This window comes from Vanessa atalanta, chromosome 19 (genome assembly GCF_905147765.1).
Source record: "Vanessa atalanta chromosome 19, ilVanAtal1.2, whole genome shotgun sequence".
Lineage (NCBI taxonomy): Eukaryota > Metazoa > Arthropoda > Insecta > Lepidoptera > Nymphalidae > Vanessa > Vanessa atalanta.
In genome coordinates this window covers 7,209,165-7,228,552 of record NC_061889.1, presented here as the reverse complement: position 1 = coordinate 7,228,552, position 19,388 = coordinate 7,209,165, and the positions used below count along the sequence as shown (strand labels likewise).

The 19,388-nt window shown below is 35.9% G+C and overlaps 1 protein-coding gene across 11 annotated transcripts in view; it reads right to left on the bottom strand.

Moving 5' to 3' along the window:
* Positions 1–636: 636 nt before the first annotated feature.
* The window catches only part of LOC125071293 (tight junction protein ZO-2-like), a 114,723-nt gene continuing 95,971 nt past the window's right edge, over positions 637–19,388 (bottom strand). For 5 of the 11 annotated variants that reach the window (XM_047681471.1, XM_047681475.1, XM_047681476.1 and 2 more), the window contains 22 exons: positions 19,092–19,256; positions 18,781–18,847; positions 18,388–18,538; positions 18,023–18,155; positions 17,631–17,774; positions 17,299–17,471; positions 16,530–16,701; positions 15,902–16,118; positions 15,225–15,405; positions 13,129–13,353; positions 12,680–12,839; positions 12,287–12,393; positions 11,649–11,777; positions 10,821–10,936; positions 10,212–10,310; positions 8,021–8,383; positions 7,412–7,568; positions 7,045–7,161; positions 6,691–6,790; positions 6,140–6,215; positions 2,772–5,233; positions 637–1,650 (listed from right to left, as the gene is read on the bottom strand). In XM_047681471.1, coding sequence (XP_047537427.1) covers positions 1,427–1,650; positions 2,772–5,233; positions 6,140–6,215; positions 6,691–6,790; positions 7,045–7,161; positions 7,412–7,568; positions 8,021–8,383; positions 10,212–10,310; positions 10,821–10,936; positions 11,649–11,777; positions 12,287–12,393; positions 12,680–12,839; positions 13,129–13,353; positions 15,225–15,405; positions 15,902–16,118; positions 16,530–16,701; positions 17,299–17,471; positions 17,631–17,774; positions 18,023–18,155; positions 18,388–18,538; positions 18,781–18,847; positions 19,092–19,256 — 5,738 coding nt within the window. In that variant the 3' untranslated portion in view covers positions 637–1,426. Of the gene's footprint in view, positions 1,651–2,246; positions 2,328–2,771; positions 5,234–6,139; positions 6,216–6,690; positions 6,791–7,044; positions 7,162–7,411; positions 7,569–8,020; positions 8,384–10,211; positions 10,311–10,820; positions 10,937–11,648; positions 11,778–12,286; positions 12,394–12,679; positions 12,840–13,128; positions 13,354–15,224; positions 15,406–15,901; positions 16,119–16,529; positions 16,702–17,298; positions 17,472–17,630; positions 17,775–18,022; positions 18,156–18,387; positions 18,539–18,780; positions 18,848–19,091; positions 19,257–19,388 lie in introns of all 11 variants that reach the window. The other 6 variants (XM_047681474.1, XR_007119912.1, XM_047681472.1 and 3 more) reach the window with 6 other exon arrangements.

Sequence of the window (19,388 nt, the reverse complement as noted above, 5' to 3'; positions counted from 1 at the left end):
CATGTAAGAATTCAACGAGTTCAAAAACGCTTTCTTCGACATCTTTCCTTTGCTTCGGGAACGTCCATAATACTAAAAAGATTTAATGATAGACTTGAGTAATTTTAATTTACTTAAAGACCATACAGAAACTTATTATAGACAGATATTTATTACTACCTATATAAAAAATTTATTTGTTAGTCAAATTCCGTGTCCATCTTAGGCACTTTGAACGATATACACCGTCATGATACCCCAGAAAGTCGTTTCACAGTAATTATTGCTAATTCCAAGAATTTGACATTTAGTAGCTTGGATATTTTTTACCAGTAAAAAATCATTCGAAAAATAAAACAACCGAATCGACATATACCCCACACCACCTGATGGTCTATAAAATTTGTACTGTAAGAAATATTAATCATTCCTCATATCAGCAATGCCCCACTAACCATGGGAACTAAGATGTTATGTTCTTGTAATTAATCGGGCTCACCCCCCCTTCGAACCGGAAATCAACAATATTAAGCATTACTGTATGGCGGTAGAATATATTATGATGAGTGAGTTGTATCTTTCAAAACGAGCTTGCACAAAGCCCTACCACCAAGTAAATAGTTCTAAAATCAAAAATAAAACACTATATTATTTTTATTAGATACAAATTTAATAACCGAGTCAAGGTAAATCAGCGAATTACTAGTAACAATAAAATATACATACAGTCGTTCGCTTACGCACTCTTATTATCTACGCATACATAACATAGGTATATGACTATGCCACGAAGGCCAAAGTTACAAAATTAAAAGTAACATTAAAATTATTTTTTTTTAATATCAAAAACAATAATGTAACTAAATCCATTTCTTATCTGCGGAAGCCAATTTCTTATTCGAATTTTTAGTCTGTGCACGACATTTCGTTTTTATTATAAAATTAATTCTAATTTTAAAATAACAATATGAACATAATAAATCTTAAATTAAAGGTATTCTAGATTACGTAAGGCATTTTAGTTAAATAATCAATACATTTTTAATTAATTAGTAACTTATTGTTACAAATCCATTAAGGAGATTCGTATCGATATGCACATTCTTAGATATTTCTTTTAATTGTCACTGTCTAGCACCACATACTTACATTATCGTTATGAAAAAATATTTAAAGTTACAAAATCAGGTGGGTGAATAATTTTAAACGAAAAAAAAAAACTTGACGCTATTTTGGTTTTATTTAGACTACTATCTTGGTAGCAAAATGGAACGCATGTTTTATTTGTCTTAATAAATCATAAACAAAAAAAAAACAGTATTAAACAAATCATTCATATGCAACCTTTTAAAATCACCTAAAATACGATCAAGATTTTTTTTTATTGCAACACACTCATTAAAGGCGGCAATACCAAGTAATCATTTGGCATACAATTTGAAGATTCCTAAAAGTGATCAACTTTGACCGCGACCGTGTTGAGAGTTGTAGTCGCTGGCAGATGTATCTGATCCCAGTCCGTGCTGAGGTGCGCTTCAGTATCCGTGGCCTTGATCGTGAGCCCTAGTGATGGGACGGCGTTGGCGCAGTGCGGCAGCCGCAATGTCACTGGCTTTAGAAACACTAGACCTTGCGGACCGCACATCACTAGTGGGGACAGCATTGCTTCACCTGTCATTAAAACTCAAGTTACATTTAAGGATTTCATTTATACGACTGAAGCATAGAAAAACTGTGCTTGAATGTAGATGTACTAAAACTCTCTACGTGGAAATGATAGAGTTTACTTCAAAATTAATTTTATGGATCGGTTCAACGAGAAAACGTGCAATATATTGGTTGAATTTCGTAATAAAGTTAAGTGCTATCGTATAATTAATTAAGAAAAATCGAAAGAAAACTGTGCAATATTTAAAATACTGTGAAATATAAAGTAAACTTGGAAGGTTGGAATTAAATGAATTATAAGATTATAGAAAAATGGGATTGACATAAACGGAACACACAAACACAAATCGCAACACATTAGTGCAAAGTGTTAGACAAGCAAAGCGAAAAACATAATGATGAACACTTCTCATGATCACACCAAGCACCAAACAAATAACACCATATACCTCTTACACGGAACAAATTCTGCAAAATTCAGGACTGACAGAGAAACAAGAAATTGACCAAACACAAATCAGTCGATGCAAAAACGCTTTATGATGTGTATTTCCAAATATACAGTGCACAAATGTTTGCAAATATCTGTTCAAACCTACGATCACATTGTCGGATGTACGTAGCATTGTCTTCTTCTCCTCTGGTCAATCGTTAAGTACGAGTGTATTGAGTGGTAGTAACTGCGCAAAAATAACCAAATGTTTTACCCAGTGTTAGTTATGACGTAATTGAATATGAAAAAATGAAAATGATTGAATGAATTGATATTTATATTTAAAACGGAAATAGTGTTTTCATTTTTAATGGTTAATGACTTTAAATGTGCTTGTGATGTAAGTTTTGATCATTTTATATTTCAGGAGAAGATAAGGCGCTAATATTTGCTACTACTAATAGATATTATCATGCCATATACATGCAATAGATATTTTATAAAAAAATATCGTATCAAATACAGAAATAAAAAGTATTTTCGTTCAAAAAAACATTCTATCACATTTCCAATAACACCCACTGTTGCTCCCAAATTTTAATTTTCATTTCATTCGCAAACGTTAATTGCCAATTAGTAAGTGCAGTCTACGATACTACATTCATCGCGTGCTTCGTTATAAAAGCATTACCGTTATCCATATCGATGGGAGGTCCCCCCACGCGTTGGCTCAGTCGCGGATCAGACACGGTAAAATAGATTTTTTGTTTTATTCCTGGAGCGATTGCTTTTGGTGGAATGATCAGAGATACGCCCCAATGCCTATCTTCTAGTATGCCACCATCACTGTCAAACACCCCCCAGGTCGTGTGAGGTCCATCCGGTTCCACTTCATTAGTTTTATTGCCGGATTCATTGTCCTCTGATACATCGGCTTTGAGAACTGTCGTGTCATTATTTATCACAGTCGTTTCATTTCTGCTCGTGGATGCATTTTCTGAATTATCTTGACTGCTTTCAGGACTTTTTTCGATTATACGTTCGCAAAACGTGACCGTCCGATTGGTTTTTAACGAACGGTCGTTTAAATCTTGAGATGTGTATGGGGTACTTTGAGGTTTGTTTTCAAAGTTCATACTACATTCTGAGGCATAATGTGTCTCCATTGATGTTGAAGATTCGTAAGGCACTGGCGAAGTTGTCACTTTTAGAGCGTTAGATATATGATCAGCCTTACCATGCAACCTAGGTGAATACAGAGGTTCGCCTTTCAATATTTTGCTTTCCAAACTCTTTGATTTTTCTTTTTCGGAGTCAGTTTGAGACTCTGTTAATCTTAATTTAGAAAAATCTATTTCTTGGAATGTATCAGATTCACCAGTTAGAGCCTCCGCTGGCGTTTGGTATAATGGTTCTCGGCGCGATAGATGATTGGCATCGCTAAGTTCATATGGACTACTTCTTGCACTGCCTTCTTGGCTTAAAGGTAATGGTACTTCTTTAGCTTCTTGATGCGATTCGTATATAACACTATCTTTCAGTTCCCTCTTTGATACGTACAATGGCTCTCTGCTTTTTAAAGAATCGCTCTCATTCGCTTCTAGTCTCGTCTGATAAATCTTTTCTTTTTTTGCTTGATTTCTTTGTTTTATAATCTCTAGTTTTTCCTCTAACTTACTTCCGTAAGTTGATTCTTTGTTTGCCAATAAAGCAGCTTTTTGTGATAGTATTTCCTGTCTAGAAACATACGTACATTCTGCTGATGCAGGTCTTATATTCTGCGTGTAATCTAAACTGTCACTTGTAGTGTTATAATGGTTATCAGAACAACTAGACTTAACTTCAGATCGAGTAGCGTAAGGCGATTCCGTTTGATTAATTCTTGTCATCATTTCCGTTCTACTAGCATAAGGAGGTTCACTCATACATTTGCTCATGGGCGACATTCTTCCAGGATAATTAACTGGAGTCTGAAGCCTTCTATCCGGCCGAATAGCATAGGAATTTTCAGACCAAGATGTACTTGGAGGTGGCTCATATGTCCTTTTACCATATATAGGATCTTTAGTTAATGAACCATCCAATCTTTGTTTTAGCATATCTTCTTTTGTATTGTATGGAGATTCTGAAAATCTTTGACGGAGCATGTCTTCTTTCGTTGCATAGGGACTTTCGGATGTCATTCTATTCCTTAACATCTGTTCTTTGCTAGTATATTGGGATTCTGCGTACAGAGGTTCTGGTTTTCTTGGAATATCTTGTGTCATCATATATGAGCTCTCTGCTATTTCACTTTTATTTGAATAAGGATCTTCCCTGACGCATTCGGCTCTTGTTGCGTAAGGTGAATCTAATAGAGGCATCGATAGTGTTTCACGGTTCCCATACGGATTTTCAAAGCTTTGATTCGAGATCTCTGATCTGCTAGCGTAGGGATTTTCGCTGGAAGTATCATACAGCGAAGCGTACGTCCTTCTTGGTTTAGGAATCGGATCATAAACAATATGTTCTTTGCTTTGGTAAATTGGTTCTGGAGGTAGAGGTTGAGTAGGATAAAATGGTTCGTGCTTTATTTGCTGTTGTCTTTGGTAAATAGGATCTATTTTGGTAATCATATTAAAGCTGGAAGACTGTCCATAGACACCTCTCCTATTATATTCTATAAGAGAATTCTGTCTACGAAGTAGAGGGGTAACTTTAGGTTCAGTTTCTATTTCACACATGGAGTTCTGTCTCCTTAAGTTTTTGACGATAGTTTTGGTTTCGTAGTCTCTTACGGTGTAAATTGAACCGTTTCTATCGTCACAGAATGAGCTTTGCCTTTTTAATATCGGTTTTAAGACGGGCTTTTCACACGAGGACGAATTACTACGTTGCAACATTTTGTTCCTGATCTGAGTGTTCCTGACGTGGATGTCACCGAGATCAGACTTCTCTCGTCTCAGCATTGGCATTTGCTGTGCGTATCTCTGTTGCAAGTCATTCTCACACAGTGACTTCTGTCGACAAACTTTCTGAGAGTTTTTCGATTTCGAACGGAATAAATCGAGTACGGCGTTTTTAATGAATGATGGCTTTTTAGATAATTTCTTTTTAGTTTTTGGTGAGAATGTTTCGTCTGGCTCCACACTGGAGTTCATGGCATCGGATGAGCTGCGGAAACCCACAACCAAAAACACCGTCTTAGTTACTCAATGATATTTATATAAGGACACCTCAGATAGTTCAATAGTATACTATAGTATAGTATAATACATGTAAAGTAATATATACAATGATACTGATCTCTGTTCAGTTACCGGATAATATTGAATAGTCTGAAATGTCCCTACTGACAATGATATTTTATAAATGATGAATTTCGTGTTTCTACTAAAAGCATATTGAAATAAATGTCTTAAAATAATGTTAGACACAAATAATAAAAATTACAAAATAAAGATTTTAAATAATACATTGTATCCAATATATAATTACATACTAGAACTACATAGAAAATCTAATATGTTATAGTCAAGGAGATACAAATGATAGATTTTTTTTTAAATATATTTTAAGAGATCTACATAGAAGATAAAGAATTTGACAAATTAGTTCAATATGCTTGGAAGAAATCAACAATTGCACTAAAATGCAGACACGCACTGCCAATAGTTTTGTCAAACGTACTACTTGAATAACATACGTTATTGAATAAATAACAATCGAATACGCCCCGATATAGGATATAATATGTTACAAATACATAATATTTATAATTTAATAACCACATACGATACCATAACTAATACTGTGGCCCGACAAGACATTGTTAGTCGTTGTGAAGCGATCGGTGTTTGCATGTTAGAGCAAATTGTACAGGGGCTTGGATAAGAGAGATTTTATAGAGTTCCTTAACTATGAACTGGGAACATGCATGACTAGTTCAACAAAACACTGACTTTATTTTTGATTTATTTAATTGAGACAATTTGATTACTAATAATAAATGGTGTGTTACTCGAAAGTCTTTAACTATTTGGTGCAATGACGAATGCGATATGAAAACTTATATGTTACCTCAAATTGTGCATATGCTGAGGTTTTCTATACAACTCGAACGCCGACCCTCGCTGTTCTCGACTTCCAGCTAAATCTGAAAATATTCATGCATTTAAAAAAAAAAAAGTTTTGTCTATTTGTTTTTATATCTTTGTGATTTGAGGATTAACTATTATTCAATGTTTAGGTGCGCCTTTATGTAATATTTTGTTATTACTATGTATTTCAATAAGTATAAATGCTCATTTTGTGATATATTAGTATTAATTATGTGTGTGTTGAATTTTTATTATTGACCAAAATCCTAGATCGGACTAATAAAATCTATAGCAATACAAATTTTCGATGATAGCAATGTTAAAAGCATGTATAGCCGTTGAACATGAGCCTGATGTCCATCCAGTCGTGCCTAGTGTCCGTCCCTTAGGATTATGAGAGTGAGTAAAAGCGCTTGTGTATATATATACACACACACACTTCTATGCTACAATATTCTCTGGGCAGGAAAAAATGAAAACTATGAGCTGAATTGGCCAGGAGGTCTAAATGATATTGTCCGAGTGTGTTACCTATGAGATGCGGGTTGTGCGGCAAGTTGATGGCTCGGTGCGGCGGCGGGCCGGCGTACGGCGGAGACTGCGCGCCCAGACCAGACCCGTACATGTTCTGCTGCGATCATTATTTCAATGTTTATGCTGTTTTATAACAATATACTTTTTTGCAAAGGTCGACGGACGGGCAAATCGACCACCTGGCGGTAATTGATCACCAGTGCCTACAGGCGGAGGGAAAATTTAACCAGTCCACCATGAGACGAAAGACGTTATGACCCTCGTGCATGTAGTTACACTGGCTCAGTCACGCTTCAAGCGCTTGTGTCCGTTTCAATAAAGTCCGTAGAATCCAAGTAGATCGGGGCTCACCTGATGGTAGGCGTGCGCGTGCGGCGCGCGGTGCGGCTGCGAGTGCGAGTGCGCGTGCGAGTAGTGCGGCGCCGCGCCCGCCGCCTCCAGGCTCTGCGGGGCAGCCAGGGCTGTACTCTATCGGATGCGCACCGTGTCGATATCGTGGTATTCATATCATTTCAAAGATTACCAAAATTCAAATTTATGTACCTAACTATTTCTTTACAATAAATCTATGATTCTATTTTTATCGCTTTTATGGAGTTTGCTAACAATTGAACAGAATTATAACTAAAATCAAATATTTTCAAAAAATCCACTTTATTTGAATATTAGCATGACATCAGATTTTGGTACTAGATTTCATCATTGTAATCGTACTCACCCCGTTGCGCGGATGCGGCTGGTGGGTCTGGTGTGGTGGTAGCTGCTGGTGGGGTTGATCGGGCGGACGGTAGTGCTTGGGCTTGGGTGGCGGTACAGGCTTGTAGGGCGGCGCTCGACCGCTGTAGTCCGCTTGGGAGGCAGAGTTCGTACGCGCACTAAGAGGACAAATAATTAAAAAACTAACGAATTTTAATTTTTAGATTTTTCAGTATTTGAGCAGTTAACGTTTAGAAAGAACTACTTATGTAAAAAGAGGAAATGAAAGTTGGTATTGTTTAATTAAGTTTTAAAAGCGAGCTCGTCTGGGTAAATACCTACTACTTATAAGTTATTGCCAAAACAAAAGTAACAAAATTTCTTCTCTTGAAGTTTCTTATTTCTTTCTTTCTATTCTTAACATAGTATAAGGACTTCTAAATATTCATGTTACGTTTTTATCATTTAGAACCTAAAAATAACTCAGTAGTTAATCTTTTTCACTTATTAAATTACTAAGGTAAAATAAAATAACTCAAAATAGTCAATACTTCTTACAGTGAGGTTGGTTTTGCTCGTACTTATGTGGCCTTCCTATTATTACCGACGTATTTATTTCAAGCAAACTTACCTGTACTTAGCATGATCGTTGGTCGGGACGTTTGGTAAAGACGGTCCTCTAGCGTGCATCGGGGTGGTGGGCACGTTGTGAACGGTGTGAGGGTTTTGGGCGTTATGAGAATTATGAGCGTTGTGAGAGTTGTGGGTGTTATGGGAATTTTGGGCGTTATGGGAATTTTGGGCGTTATGGGAATTTTGGGCGTTATGGGAATTTTGGGCGTTATGGGAATTTTGCGCGCTGTGAGAATTTTGCGCGCTGTGAGAATTTTGCGCGCTATGAGAATTTTGCGCGCTGTGAGAATTTTGGGCGTGCGGACTGTTGCCGTTCATCGGCGGTGGTCGAGTCTGCGGGCTGCGGTAGTTGTCTTGAACTCTGTGAACAATTAAATTTGTTTTAAAATCTGTTCTTACATCTATCTGGAAAATGAAAAAGAATTTGACTTAATACTTTTTTTTAGAAATATGGTACATGAACTTGGTACATAATACTAATCATATTTTTTTTAATTTAATATTGCTCGAGAAAGTCGCAAATTCGATCCTAATTTTTTATTTACACAAACTTAACTTTCGTAATTTCATTTGAAAATTAAACAAATATAATATGGTTTCTTTTAATATATATTTTTTTTATATTGTCGTATCATATCATATTGGTTTTGGTATAATATCCTGAGGGTCTGAGTTCAAACCCCCGTGAGGCTTATAAATAACGTTTGCAAAAGCCATTCAAATACAAAATCTTTAAATTTCAAACCGAATACAAAACCCTTATCCTAATAATGGATTAGCGAGAAGATTTAAAGCAAGTATTATTATTTGAAACTGTCTATTGTTTTAGAAATTTCGAAGAAATTTTAATAAAATAAAACAAAACCAGGTAGATAAGTGAATACAAAGAAAAGCTAAAGTAATTCGTTTTATTTTAAGTATGAACCCTTTGATTATTATTTATATGTCTGAATAGACTCTCAAAGCAGAGAACTCTTCGTAAGGTACACGCACACTAGTAAAGTAGTATGACGTTCGGCGAGTTTCAAGCGTAGCTGTCACGCACACTAACATAAAAGTACACGCACACTTGTAAAGTAGTATGATGTTTGGCGAGTACGCACACTAAGATAAAAAAGTGGTCTCGTTGGTTTTAGTTATTTTGATGTGCGACACTCTATTTAGATAGAGAAATAATCTAAGTACGTATCTATATAAATCCAATTCTTATATGCAATTGAGAAAAATAAGTGTAATAAATTATTAAAAAAAAATATTAATAAAATATTATATTATTTAAATTTAATAATAATACTTAACCTTTGGAGTAATATTACGTTTATATAATAAAAATATAAATTAAACGATTCTTAAAATGTTTAAGTTTTCCTATAATTTGACCAATTTTATGTTTAATATGTGCTTGTGATATTAAACATTGCTCCGTTAAACAAGCCAAAACAAAAAATATTTCTTGGCTCTCCTCATTGACCTATGATACCACCGAAAAACTTTTCTTGCACTTAGTATAGTACCTATTCATTAACATAAGACCTTCTGTAAGTTAATCCTACTTAAATTATGCAATGTATGTTAAACAATTATATAATTTATATTATAAGCCGAGCGACAACAATAAACATGTACTGTAAAACTATCAATAGGTACCCACGACACAGGAATACCTAGTGTGGGTCCCACCGGACATTTCATTGTATAATGTTGTTTTTTGTTAATAAACATTTTTCATTTTTCAATAGAAGCAAGGCTGTGAACTACAGTAAATAGGTGCTCAAATCACTCGGAAATTCGTTTCGTACGATCTTGTCCCCATTACCGATGATATCCCAACGCACTATACGAAAATATAAATAGTTTATTTTAATAATAGGACCAAAATCATATGTCATGTCATAGGGTACTTTACTGGGTATAAAATGAAAACGTCACTGCCTAACGGTATGGTACGGCGTCTTTCAAGATAGTTCCCTACTCTGGGAGCAAAGTCACACAAACACAAATCAAACACTCCTGATCACTAATAAAGTTAACATGTACTTTCTCTATATCATTAAGGATGATAATAATTACATTATAAAACATATTAATAAGTTAAAATAAGAATTTACTTGGAGAGTATAAACTAATATTATATACGTATTAATAGTTAATTTACTACTTACTGTAACGATTATATAAAATTGACTAACCTGTAGTTGTCCGGCGGCGGCCGCGTGTAGTCCAGCGAGTTGTGTTCGTGTGTCCGCTGCGGACTGTGCGCGGGGTTGGGGGGCGGGGGGTCCAGTTTGCTGGTGGGGTAGAGTCTTATTGTAGAGTGTATTTTTGATTCAAACTTTCTAATATTTTTTTTTTTAATTTAATAAACCTAATAAATTATTTTATTGACTGTATGTATTATTATTAACAATAGAAGAAATGAATGACAGAGATAAGCTTGCTAGATCTCTCGTGTTAAATATTCTTAAGATTATGAGTAGTACAAAGATAATAAGAGAAATATTACTAAAATTTTACATTTCCATAGTACAAAAAGGTATTAAGTTACGAGGTTATTTTAGGTATGAAAAAATAGACTTTTTTATTCAATTAAACAAATAGTCATTGAAATGACTTTGGTGTAGCTTTTCTATTATTTATATTTTTATTTACAGGCAACATTAAAAACGAAATTATACAACTACTTTTAGATATGAACAATTTATTTGGACTGGAAATAATTTTACATCTATTCTACTATAGGTAATTATTTAAGAAAGTATTTAGACATTAGAATGTGATTATAGGCTGTAGTGACTCACATGGAGGGGGCGACCTTGAGGTCGTCGGGCGCGTTGGGCGGCAGGCGACACGAGCCCATGGAGTTGCTGTTGGACGCCGGCCCGCTGTAGTCGTAGGGCGGCGTGCCGTCGTAGTTCTGTGCGTACGGGGACCAATGTATAATCTATTCCAACCACAGACGACGAAAGCCAACAACAAAGCATACAACATTCGACATTGATTTGACGCGATATTATTGTCGAGCTGTTAGTTGAATAGTAAATGATAGTCATTATGGTTTTCGAAAAGCGTTTTGAACGTCGATGAAACGATGAACTATCGAAACTTTGGAATTAAAATGAAAATTTATATAAGTCGTTAAATGGAATATAGTGTTGTATTATAAATAATGTTATGTTAATCAAGAACTGTTAGTAGTGCACAATATAGCTGAGTTATTGGCGAATCGCGTGGCATACGTAAACCTAAGCTTTGTTTATCTTTATTCCTTCTTTGATTACAATAAACTTTAGCCAAGATAATTATTCAGTGATATTTAAAGAGCTACTTTATGCCTTTAATTGCCTATAGTAAATAATCTAATGATATAAAATACTTGGCGTTTTAATATCATATTGGTTCGTAACTTTCGGTGTCATTTGTAAATTATAAATTTTATTATGCTATCAATAATTAAAAAGCAAATAAACAAATAATATTATAGTTTACATTAAGGGCTCAATTATAAGCAAATAAAATTGAATAGTAGTTACTGTACAAATCATGACCGCGTGGAAAGGCGGTTATAATGCTGGCAGCATTTCCAAGTTAAACAGATTACCTTGTAATTAAATTATAGACAAATTTACCGGATTGTTTGGATGCCTGTGCCTGTCCAGGGAGCCCTGTCCGTGCGCCGGTCGCGCGCTGTACGTCGCTGTATCCTCACTGTTCTCCTTCGGCGGACCGAATAACCTCTCTTGGGCACTCGGACGACCCTAAATCGCGAAATGAATTAAACGATCAATTTAAATGGAACACAACATTATTTAATTTAGTAATGCTTATAAAAATACGAATAGATTATTTGTGATTATAAATTTGCTTAAAATTAAAGTTTGCTTAAAATATATAATTAATGTAAATTAATATATAGAAAATAAAAAAGTAAATAAATCAACGCTACTACGCTACAGCTGAGCAAAATGCACATTATCTTTCATAATCAATCATCAATAATACCACATTCTGAAGACGCGTACAACTCGTATAGTTTACATATTTTGTAAAAGTCATTATTCAGGTGAGTTTTATAAGTAAGTGAAGTAATATATTTGTATTTATTTGTAATGTAACAGGGATATCATGCAAATCAAATGCGAATAACCTTCAAATTATAAAAATGCACCAATATCTCATCGTAGAAGCCGATTTGGATACACACGACAAGAGCACGGTGCCGCATGTACGCTCTAGGTTTTTAAATGTAATAGTCACAAAGGCGTACCGCGGGGTTGTGGCGCAGGCCGTGCGCGCGGCTGGGCGGCGGCGCGGGCAGCAGCACGCCGCCCGCCGGCCGCCCCGCCGGCCCGCTGCGCGGCGGCAGCTCGGGCACTGCAACGCGGACACTTTCTTTGTTAAAGCTGCTCATTGTTAAATATAAACACCGTAATCTTTGTGTCCACGGGCTTCAATTATGAAATTAGCAAAGTAGAAACACCTAGCAGTTCATTTTTAAATAAAATATGTCAAGTTAGTATCTCTTTTACATTTCAAAAAGAATAATTTCGAATAAATAGTTTTGCAACATAGACAATATTTAAATAAAACTTATATTCTCTAGTCTGAGTCAAATTTCGTCCCATCAAATTAGGAAAGATTTCATATCATCATATCTTACCAGTTCCGTACAGAGGCGAGTGCGGGGGTGAATGAGTCATCGGAGTACACTGGTAAGGCGGTGCTTCACTCGTCGGAGGCATATTCTGGCTATGATTGCCGCCGTTGCTTTGCGGGCCGTTACCGTTGGCAAAACCGTATTTGCTATCGTAGCCACCTTGCTGTTGTTGCAAAAGGAACTTTAACACCACAGACTTAAATTTAATTTTACAGTGACTAAAATGTTTCGAAAGCATTTCAATGTTATTAATTTGATATAATTGATTTATTGATCACATATAAGTTGTGTCGATGATAATTTTGAGTACAATCAGTCATTTTATGCGACCTTCTAACTTATAATAAAAACAAAAAAATATATATATGTTCTATCTTCTAGACATTAAGGTTTAATTTTTTGTTGCAAATGACTGACTGTACTCAATGATTTGTATGTAATGAGTTAATTACCGAATATGGCGGAGGCACCGCGTCGGTCATTTGATTGATATCATCGTCACGATCCATGTTATCTTGAGTGGTCGCTATGGACGGGTCCGATGATGACTTCACCAGTCTCGGTGCTGGTGGCGGACTGACTTCCAAGTCACTTTCAGGACTAGACGCGTATGATAGTCTGTTCTCTGAGCTCGAAGACATCGAGAATAAAAAGTCGTCTGACAGCGGCTCTGGCCTCTGTGTCCGCCATTTTGTTTAGCATCCATTTTGTTTCAGTTTTCCATGTTTGAGCCGCAGCGTCGAGGGTGGGTATGGAATGGGGTGATAAGACAAGACAAATGAATGATTGCTCAAAAACTTTACAGATACTAAAATCATGTTTAGTGTCTGTGAATGATTAATGCAAGGTTCACTCAGAAATATACATTCAAATAATCTTTTTTTTAAAACATTAATTATCTTCAAGTGAAGACGAGTGAGTTTAATTACTTTATTTGAATGTTTATTCTTAATTATTATCAAACGTGGTATATTACACTGATATATTTGGTGGTATTTACAAAATTATACACACAAAAAATATTTAAATCAATTAACAGATTGATATAAGGCAACAAAATAACACAACAAAAAATTATTAAAAAATATATTTATAAAGCGAAAAGTTTAAAAGCACAATGCAATTTATAGCGCTATCATTGAATGTTTGTTATGTAGGTAAAATAACAATATGTAAGCGTTAAATAAAATATATATGCAAATAATATTAGTATGTTATGTCTAGTGGTAACTTTTTACGCTAAATATATAGAAGCTCTTACTCCCCACATCTAAACATAACCTAAATGTTGCTCTGACACAGGCTTATTTAAAGAGAGGGAGTCTCGTTCAACTTGTATTTCCTCTTCTTTGCCAAACTTATCCAATTCATCTAACTTTAGAGTCGGGAGGGAGAGGTTTTTCACTTTATCAAGAGATCTTTCAGAGACTGAAGGAAGAGTTCGAGATTCACTGTACCTAATGAGATTGTTAGCGGGTTTATCATTGCATTTACAGTTTGGTATTAGGCAAATCTTTTTTGAAGATTTATCCAATATGGGTTTAGGCATTTCCTTTTGGAGACGCGCCTTCCATTCGGGTACTTCATTGGACTTTCTAGAATCGTCTTGGAAGAACATGGACGCTGGTCTAAATTGTTCCGTAACGGGAACAACTGAAGTCGGTCTTTGCATATTCGGTAATGGTGATTTTTTAGACGTTTCTAGAACACTGTAAGGTCTAAAAGATTGGACGCCGTTGCTCTTGTTAAAGATTTGGGACAGTTCCGGACTGATGCTAGAGTTTTGCAGTCTCGGATTCATTTTCGATCTGTGGTAGAGCTGCTGCCTCTCATCATATTGGTTACTCATAGGCCTATTTCTGTTTGGGTATGGTTTAGGCGTGCTATACATATTATTCGGCATGCATGGGATCGTTTCAGAATAGTAGTAAGGGACAACACGATTTCTGTTAGCGTCATACACGTCATGGCGATTGGTGAGTTTAGTGTTAGAGTTTGATGAAGACATGTTCATGCGAGCTGGCTTTTGGGGAGATGGTGGATAATAGCTGATAGGGTACGATATGGGATAGAAGGCGGGGTAGGGGGATGGTGGCTGAGGAAAGTATATGTCCGACACCATTTCAACGTGCTACACCGCCGCAAGACAGAACAGAAAGAAATTGGTTAATATGCCTTGTACATAAATATACTTGGAGACATATGGCTGCGACATGTTACATCTTATACTTTTAATTATTAAAAAATATACTCATATTACTTTATGTCGAATCCATATATCTTTATGAGGTTATACAGAGAGCACATAATTATAAAGTATATACCAAATGCACCCAACACCTTGACCAAGCAAATACCTTGAGCATGACTTCATTTACGTTTAATTTGAAATACTATTTATCTTAAAGCATATAATATATTGGTTGTCAGTTAAATAATATTCATAATACATTTATGAATAATCGACATTGACAGATACAAAAAGAACGAACAAATGGATTAACCAAATATTACCATTTTTATATTTGATAAACATTATCAAACTGACCTTGGTCTCCGAAACCCACAGCTGCTGCTGTTGAGTCCTCTGTATGAGGTCACAGAGCTTGTTGAACCACGTGTTCTGATTGGCCTCGCTGAGTGTGATGGTGTGCGTGAACACGTGTCCCCACACGCGCTCCATGTGTTGACATTGCTCGAGGAGCTTCTTAGATGATTTGTGGGCTGATCTTGAATTATATAATTTATTTATTAAAAAAAAGATCTGTTAAATCAATTTGAGACACCATGATTAAAAATTTAAATGTGTTAATTTATTATAAATTAAATATATTTCATTAGTTTAGCAGTTTTCTATCGATTAACTGATCCTTTGTGACGTCAGAGCGGAAAATTAGGTTTCCCTATTTTATTTATAGATTTATAATTTCTTAAACTCACAGAAATATTCTGTACTATGATTTGCTTATATTATATGATTTGCTTCTTAAGGCAAATACTGTTTTATTCCGGTTTGATGTTTGACCAGTGGTACTACAAACACAAAGGTCGTTTACGTATTCGTTTCCAAGGTTGGTGCCATTGTTATTATGCGGTTTTGCATTGCCATTAGCCATTGTGTCTATGGGCGGTGGAAACTAATTAACATCAGGTGACCCTGTGGAGTTTGCCAGTATCCACACCTATAATAAACTTAAGTAAATTGATTCAAAACTAGTTACTTACTTGGGCAAGCCGCTTCTAAGTTGTTTAATGATATGTTTGCTGTCTGCCTTCATAAATATAACTATAGGATAAAACTGGGCATAGTTAAGCCTGTCAACGGCGTTAGGTGTGATATCCAGTAAGGCGTGTTTCCCTCGCTCCATGATGCTTCTGATGCTGGATAAGCGAATGATACCCGTGGACTTGGTTTTACTGTCTTCAAGAGTGCTGTCCATTTCTGGAATTGTATTTATTGTAAGTCATTTATGTCCAAAATGTATCACATTTTGTTTAAACAATAGTTTACGATTTTACTAATATGCTAATAAAACAAAAATGCTCATGGTAAAAAAACAAATTAATTAAGGAATAACTAATATTCCTATTTACCCCTGCTTTTAAGCTTATCACTTGTGTTAGGAGTGGGGACGACAATAGCCCAAGGGGTCAGGATCGATTCTGCGACTTTTTACACCGCTAGGCTGCCCGTACACCATTGCGATATTGACGCTTAATGACTTATTTTGATACTTTAATTAGCTACTTTAGAGGTATTTTATCCTTTTTATCAGAACTGCTGGCTAAGAAGATTAGAGGCAATTTTAAGGAAAACGAAGTTATGAACATCGTCGCAACGGTCGGCACTCACTGGGCGAGGAGAAGTTGTCGGGGCTGTCGGCCAGCAGGCGCTCGCGCGCCAGGTCGGCCACGGCGCCCAGCACGATGACGGGCCGCACGAAGCCGGGCTGCTTCAGCACCACGCGCTCGTACGCCGGGAACTTGCTGATGCTGTCCGACAGCACCACCTCGTCCCAGTGCTCCTGGAACCACACGGGCACGAGTTCGGAGTTCAGTTACGGCTGTTTCTGATACTTCGGAAAATAATCAAAATAATCTTTCCTATTCTTTAAGTAACCGATGTAATAAAATATACATAATTAAATGAGAAATATTTTTTTTTTACTTGAAAAGAAGCACCATTGGCACCTAGAAATTGAGTTTTAAATTAAATTTATTTAGCTTATATTAGTTTTAATTTATATGTTATATAAAGCTACGCCTAACAACTTCTTATTTACAATTTTACCAGTCTAGACTGAAATTTTCCATTAGCATCGCTTTCCTTTAAAACTGAAGAATATTGATTTCAAAAAGTACACTTAAAAAACAACTACACTATAAAATTACTATACTTTTTAAATACATCCAAAAAAAATAAAATTTAAATTTAAATACCATATGTCTTCTCTAGAAAATAAAAGAACTATTGCAGGAATAGTAGTAATAATTATTTATAAGAATCAAAAATATAAATAGTTATAAAAAATCTAAGGTACAACTCGTCCTGGGTGTTAGGGGACAGGTTGTTAATATGTACTGGGTAGATCACTAAGCAAAAAAATATAGCTAATTTATACCTTTCCTAAGCTCTTGCTGCGTCGATGCGTCGAACGTCTCCTTCTAAAGAAATTATGTTTAACGTCATTTCCAGACATCTCCTTCTTGGTAGCGTTGAACTGGGCCGTCGCTAGTTCTTCAGCGCGAGCTTTGTTTGGTATTGTGCCTTTTTGAACTTCTTGGTTGTTACGACCTAAACCAAGATTTTTAAATTAGTATATAATAATAGGTCACTTGTGTATTAAATATATATGTAACATAGTTCGTTTTCAAGGTGAAATAAAAGAAAATGTGGTTGTGGTTGAAAATTTGTTCATTATATGAAATTTGTCGTGAAGTCGGTTTAGCTCACCTATCCGGTACACGTGCCAAGCACCGACAGTTCCGTTGTGAAGAGTATCGAGCACGTGGAACACGTCTCCGCAGCGGAACGACATCTCGCCCTCCGTGGGTTCCGTGTAGTGGAAGTGTGTCTTGATGTGGAACGAGTCACCGGCTGGAATATCGGGTAATATTTAAAAAAAAATTGAAGTGATAACTTCTTATGGGAGGGTAAATCGTTACGTAACGCGTTACGGCGCCAGTCTTCCCTTTCTCTTACGCATACGCCAGCTGTAAACAGGCTCCTCCACTCACACTCTAACCCACAGCCGTATTTCGTTTTTAATTATCAATTAAAAGAAACGTCTGTCCGAAATTCAGCTTCTGTCGAGTATCCCGAGTTTCTTAAAATATATTACTCACGCATCTGTCCGCTGGCTACTGCGTTATACTCGTCGGGCGAGTGTTGTACTATCAGGTCAATTCTTTCTTGTAAGCTTAGCAGGAACAGAACTGCCTCCTCCCGTGTTACCCCTTTCATTTCCATGTCGTTGACCTGAAGAATAAAATGACGTGGATTAGATCAATTGTTATATCATACGACTATATCTATTAATAGACCAATTTTCAATTGAAAATTTCACTTGACGCAATTTTAAATCAATACGATGAGATATCAGTATTGGTCGTTGTGGAAATTTCGAAAATTTCCTTGAGAATTCAGAGAAATTTTTAACGTTCCAGATAGTTCTTGAACTCAAACAATTTTATTTAATATAGACTTGAACCTTGAGAATTTTATCTGCTGGCTGGAGTCCCTGTAGCGCAGCGGGGCTGGTTGGTTGAACTCCAGATACAAAAACGCCAGATCGATTTCCACCACACAATCTGAGTCCCACTGAACCTTCCTTTTGGAAACTTATTAATCTTGGTTCGCTCCTAAAATAAAAAAAAAAACAATATATAATAGTGTTCTCCCCGACGTCGAAATTCGACCATATTTCAGAAAAACATATATGATTTCGCATATTTAAAACCTTTTTTTTTCTACTCCCATTTACAAATTGTTTTATTAGACTGAGGATCTTTTACACAGAAGTAAAAGGTCTGAACTGTTTTGTCAAAGCAAAATATATATAGATAGATATAGAATAAATTTCGTTGAGGCGACAAATACTTACGGCGGCTTGTTCCTCTGATTGGTCATACCATCTTCTTCGTATAATTGCCTTCGGCTGCTATAGTAATCTGTAAATTAAAATGGACAACTTCGAATGATTGTCTCAAAAAATTATATGAAAAATCATAACGTTCGTTTAAAAGCAAAAATACATTATAATATTCATTATGATCATTCATTTATGAGTTAATTCCCATGTGTAACAATTATTTTGGTTTCGAGATTGCTACTCTGTATAACCTTTTCCAGTCATCCTATCCGAGAACATATTACTTTTTATTTATATTAACCGAATGTTACCATTGTTCATACCATCATTTCTCGGTGGAGGTGGTCGCGGTGGCTGCTCGTCGAGAGGCCCGCGCCGGTTATCTGCACCACGCACCGGTGCCGCCACGTACAGATTCTGTCCGCTGCTGGAGTACGGAGAGGACATCGTATCCCCGCTGCTTGGATATGTCGTGTGAGGTGTCGCTTCTGAAAATATAAGGGCAATTGTATTATGGGGATCAATACCTCAAATACCTCACGAATGATGTAAGAACGACTATCAACATAATGTGAAGGTTCTCTAAATGTAATTTATTTTTATTTTTAATCTATCAAAAC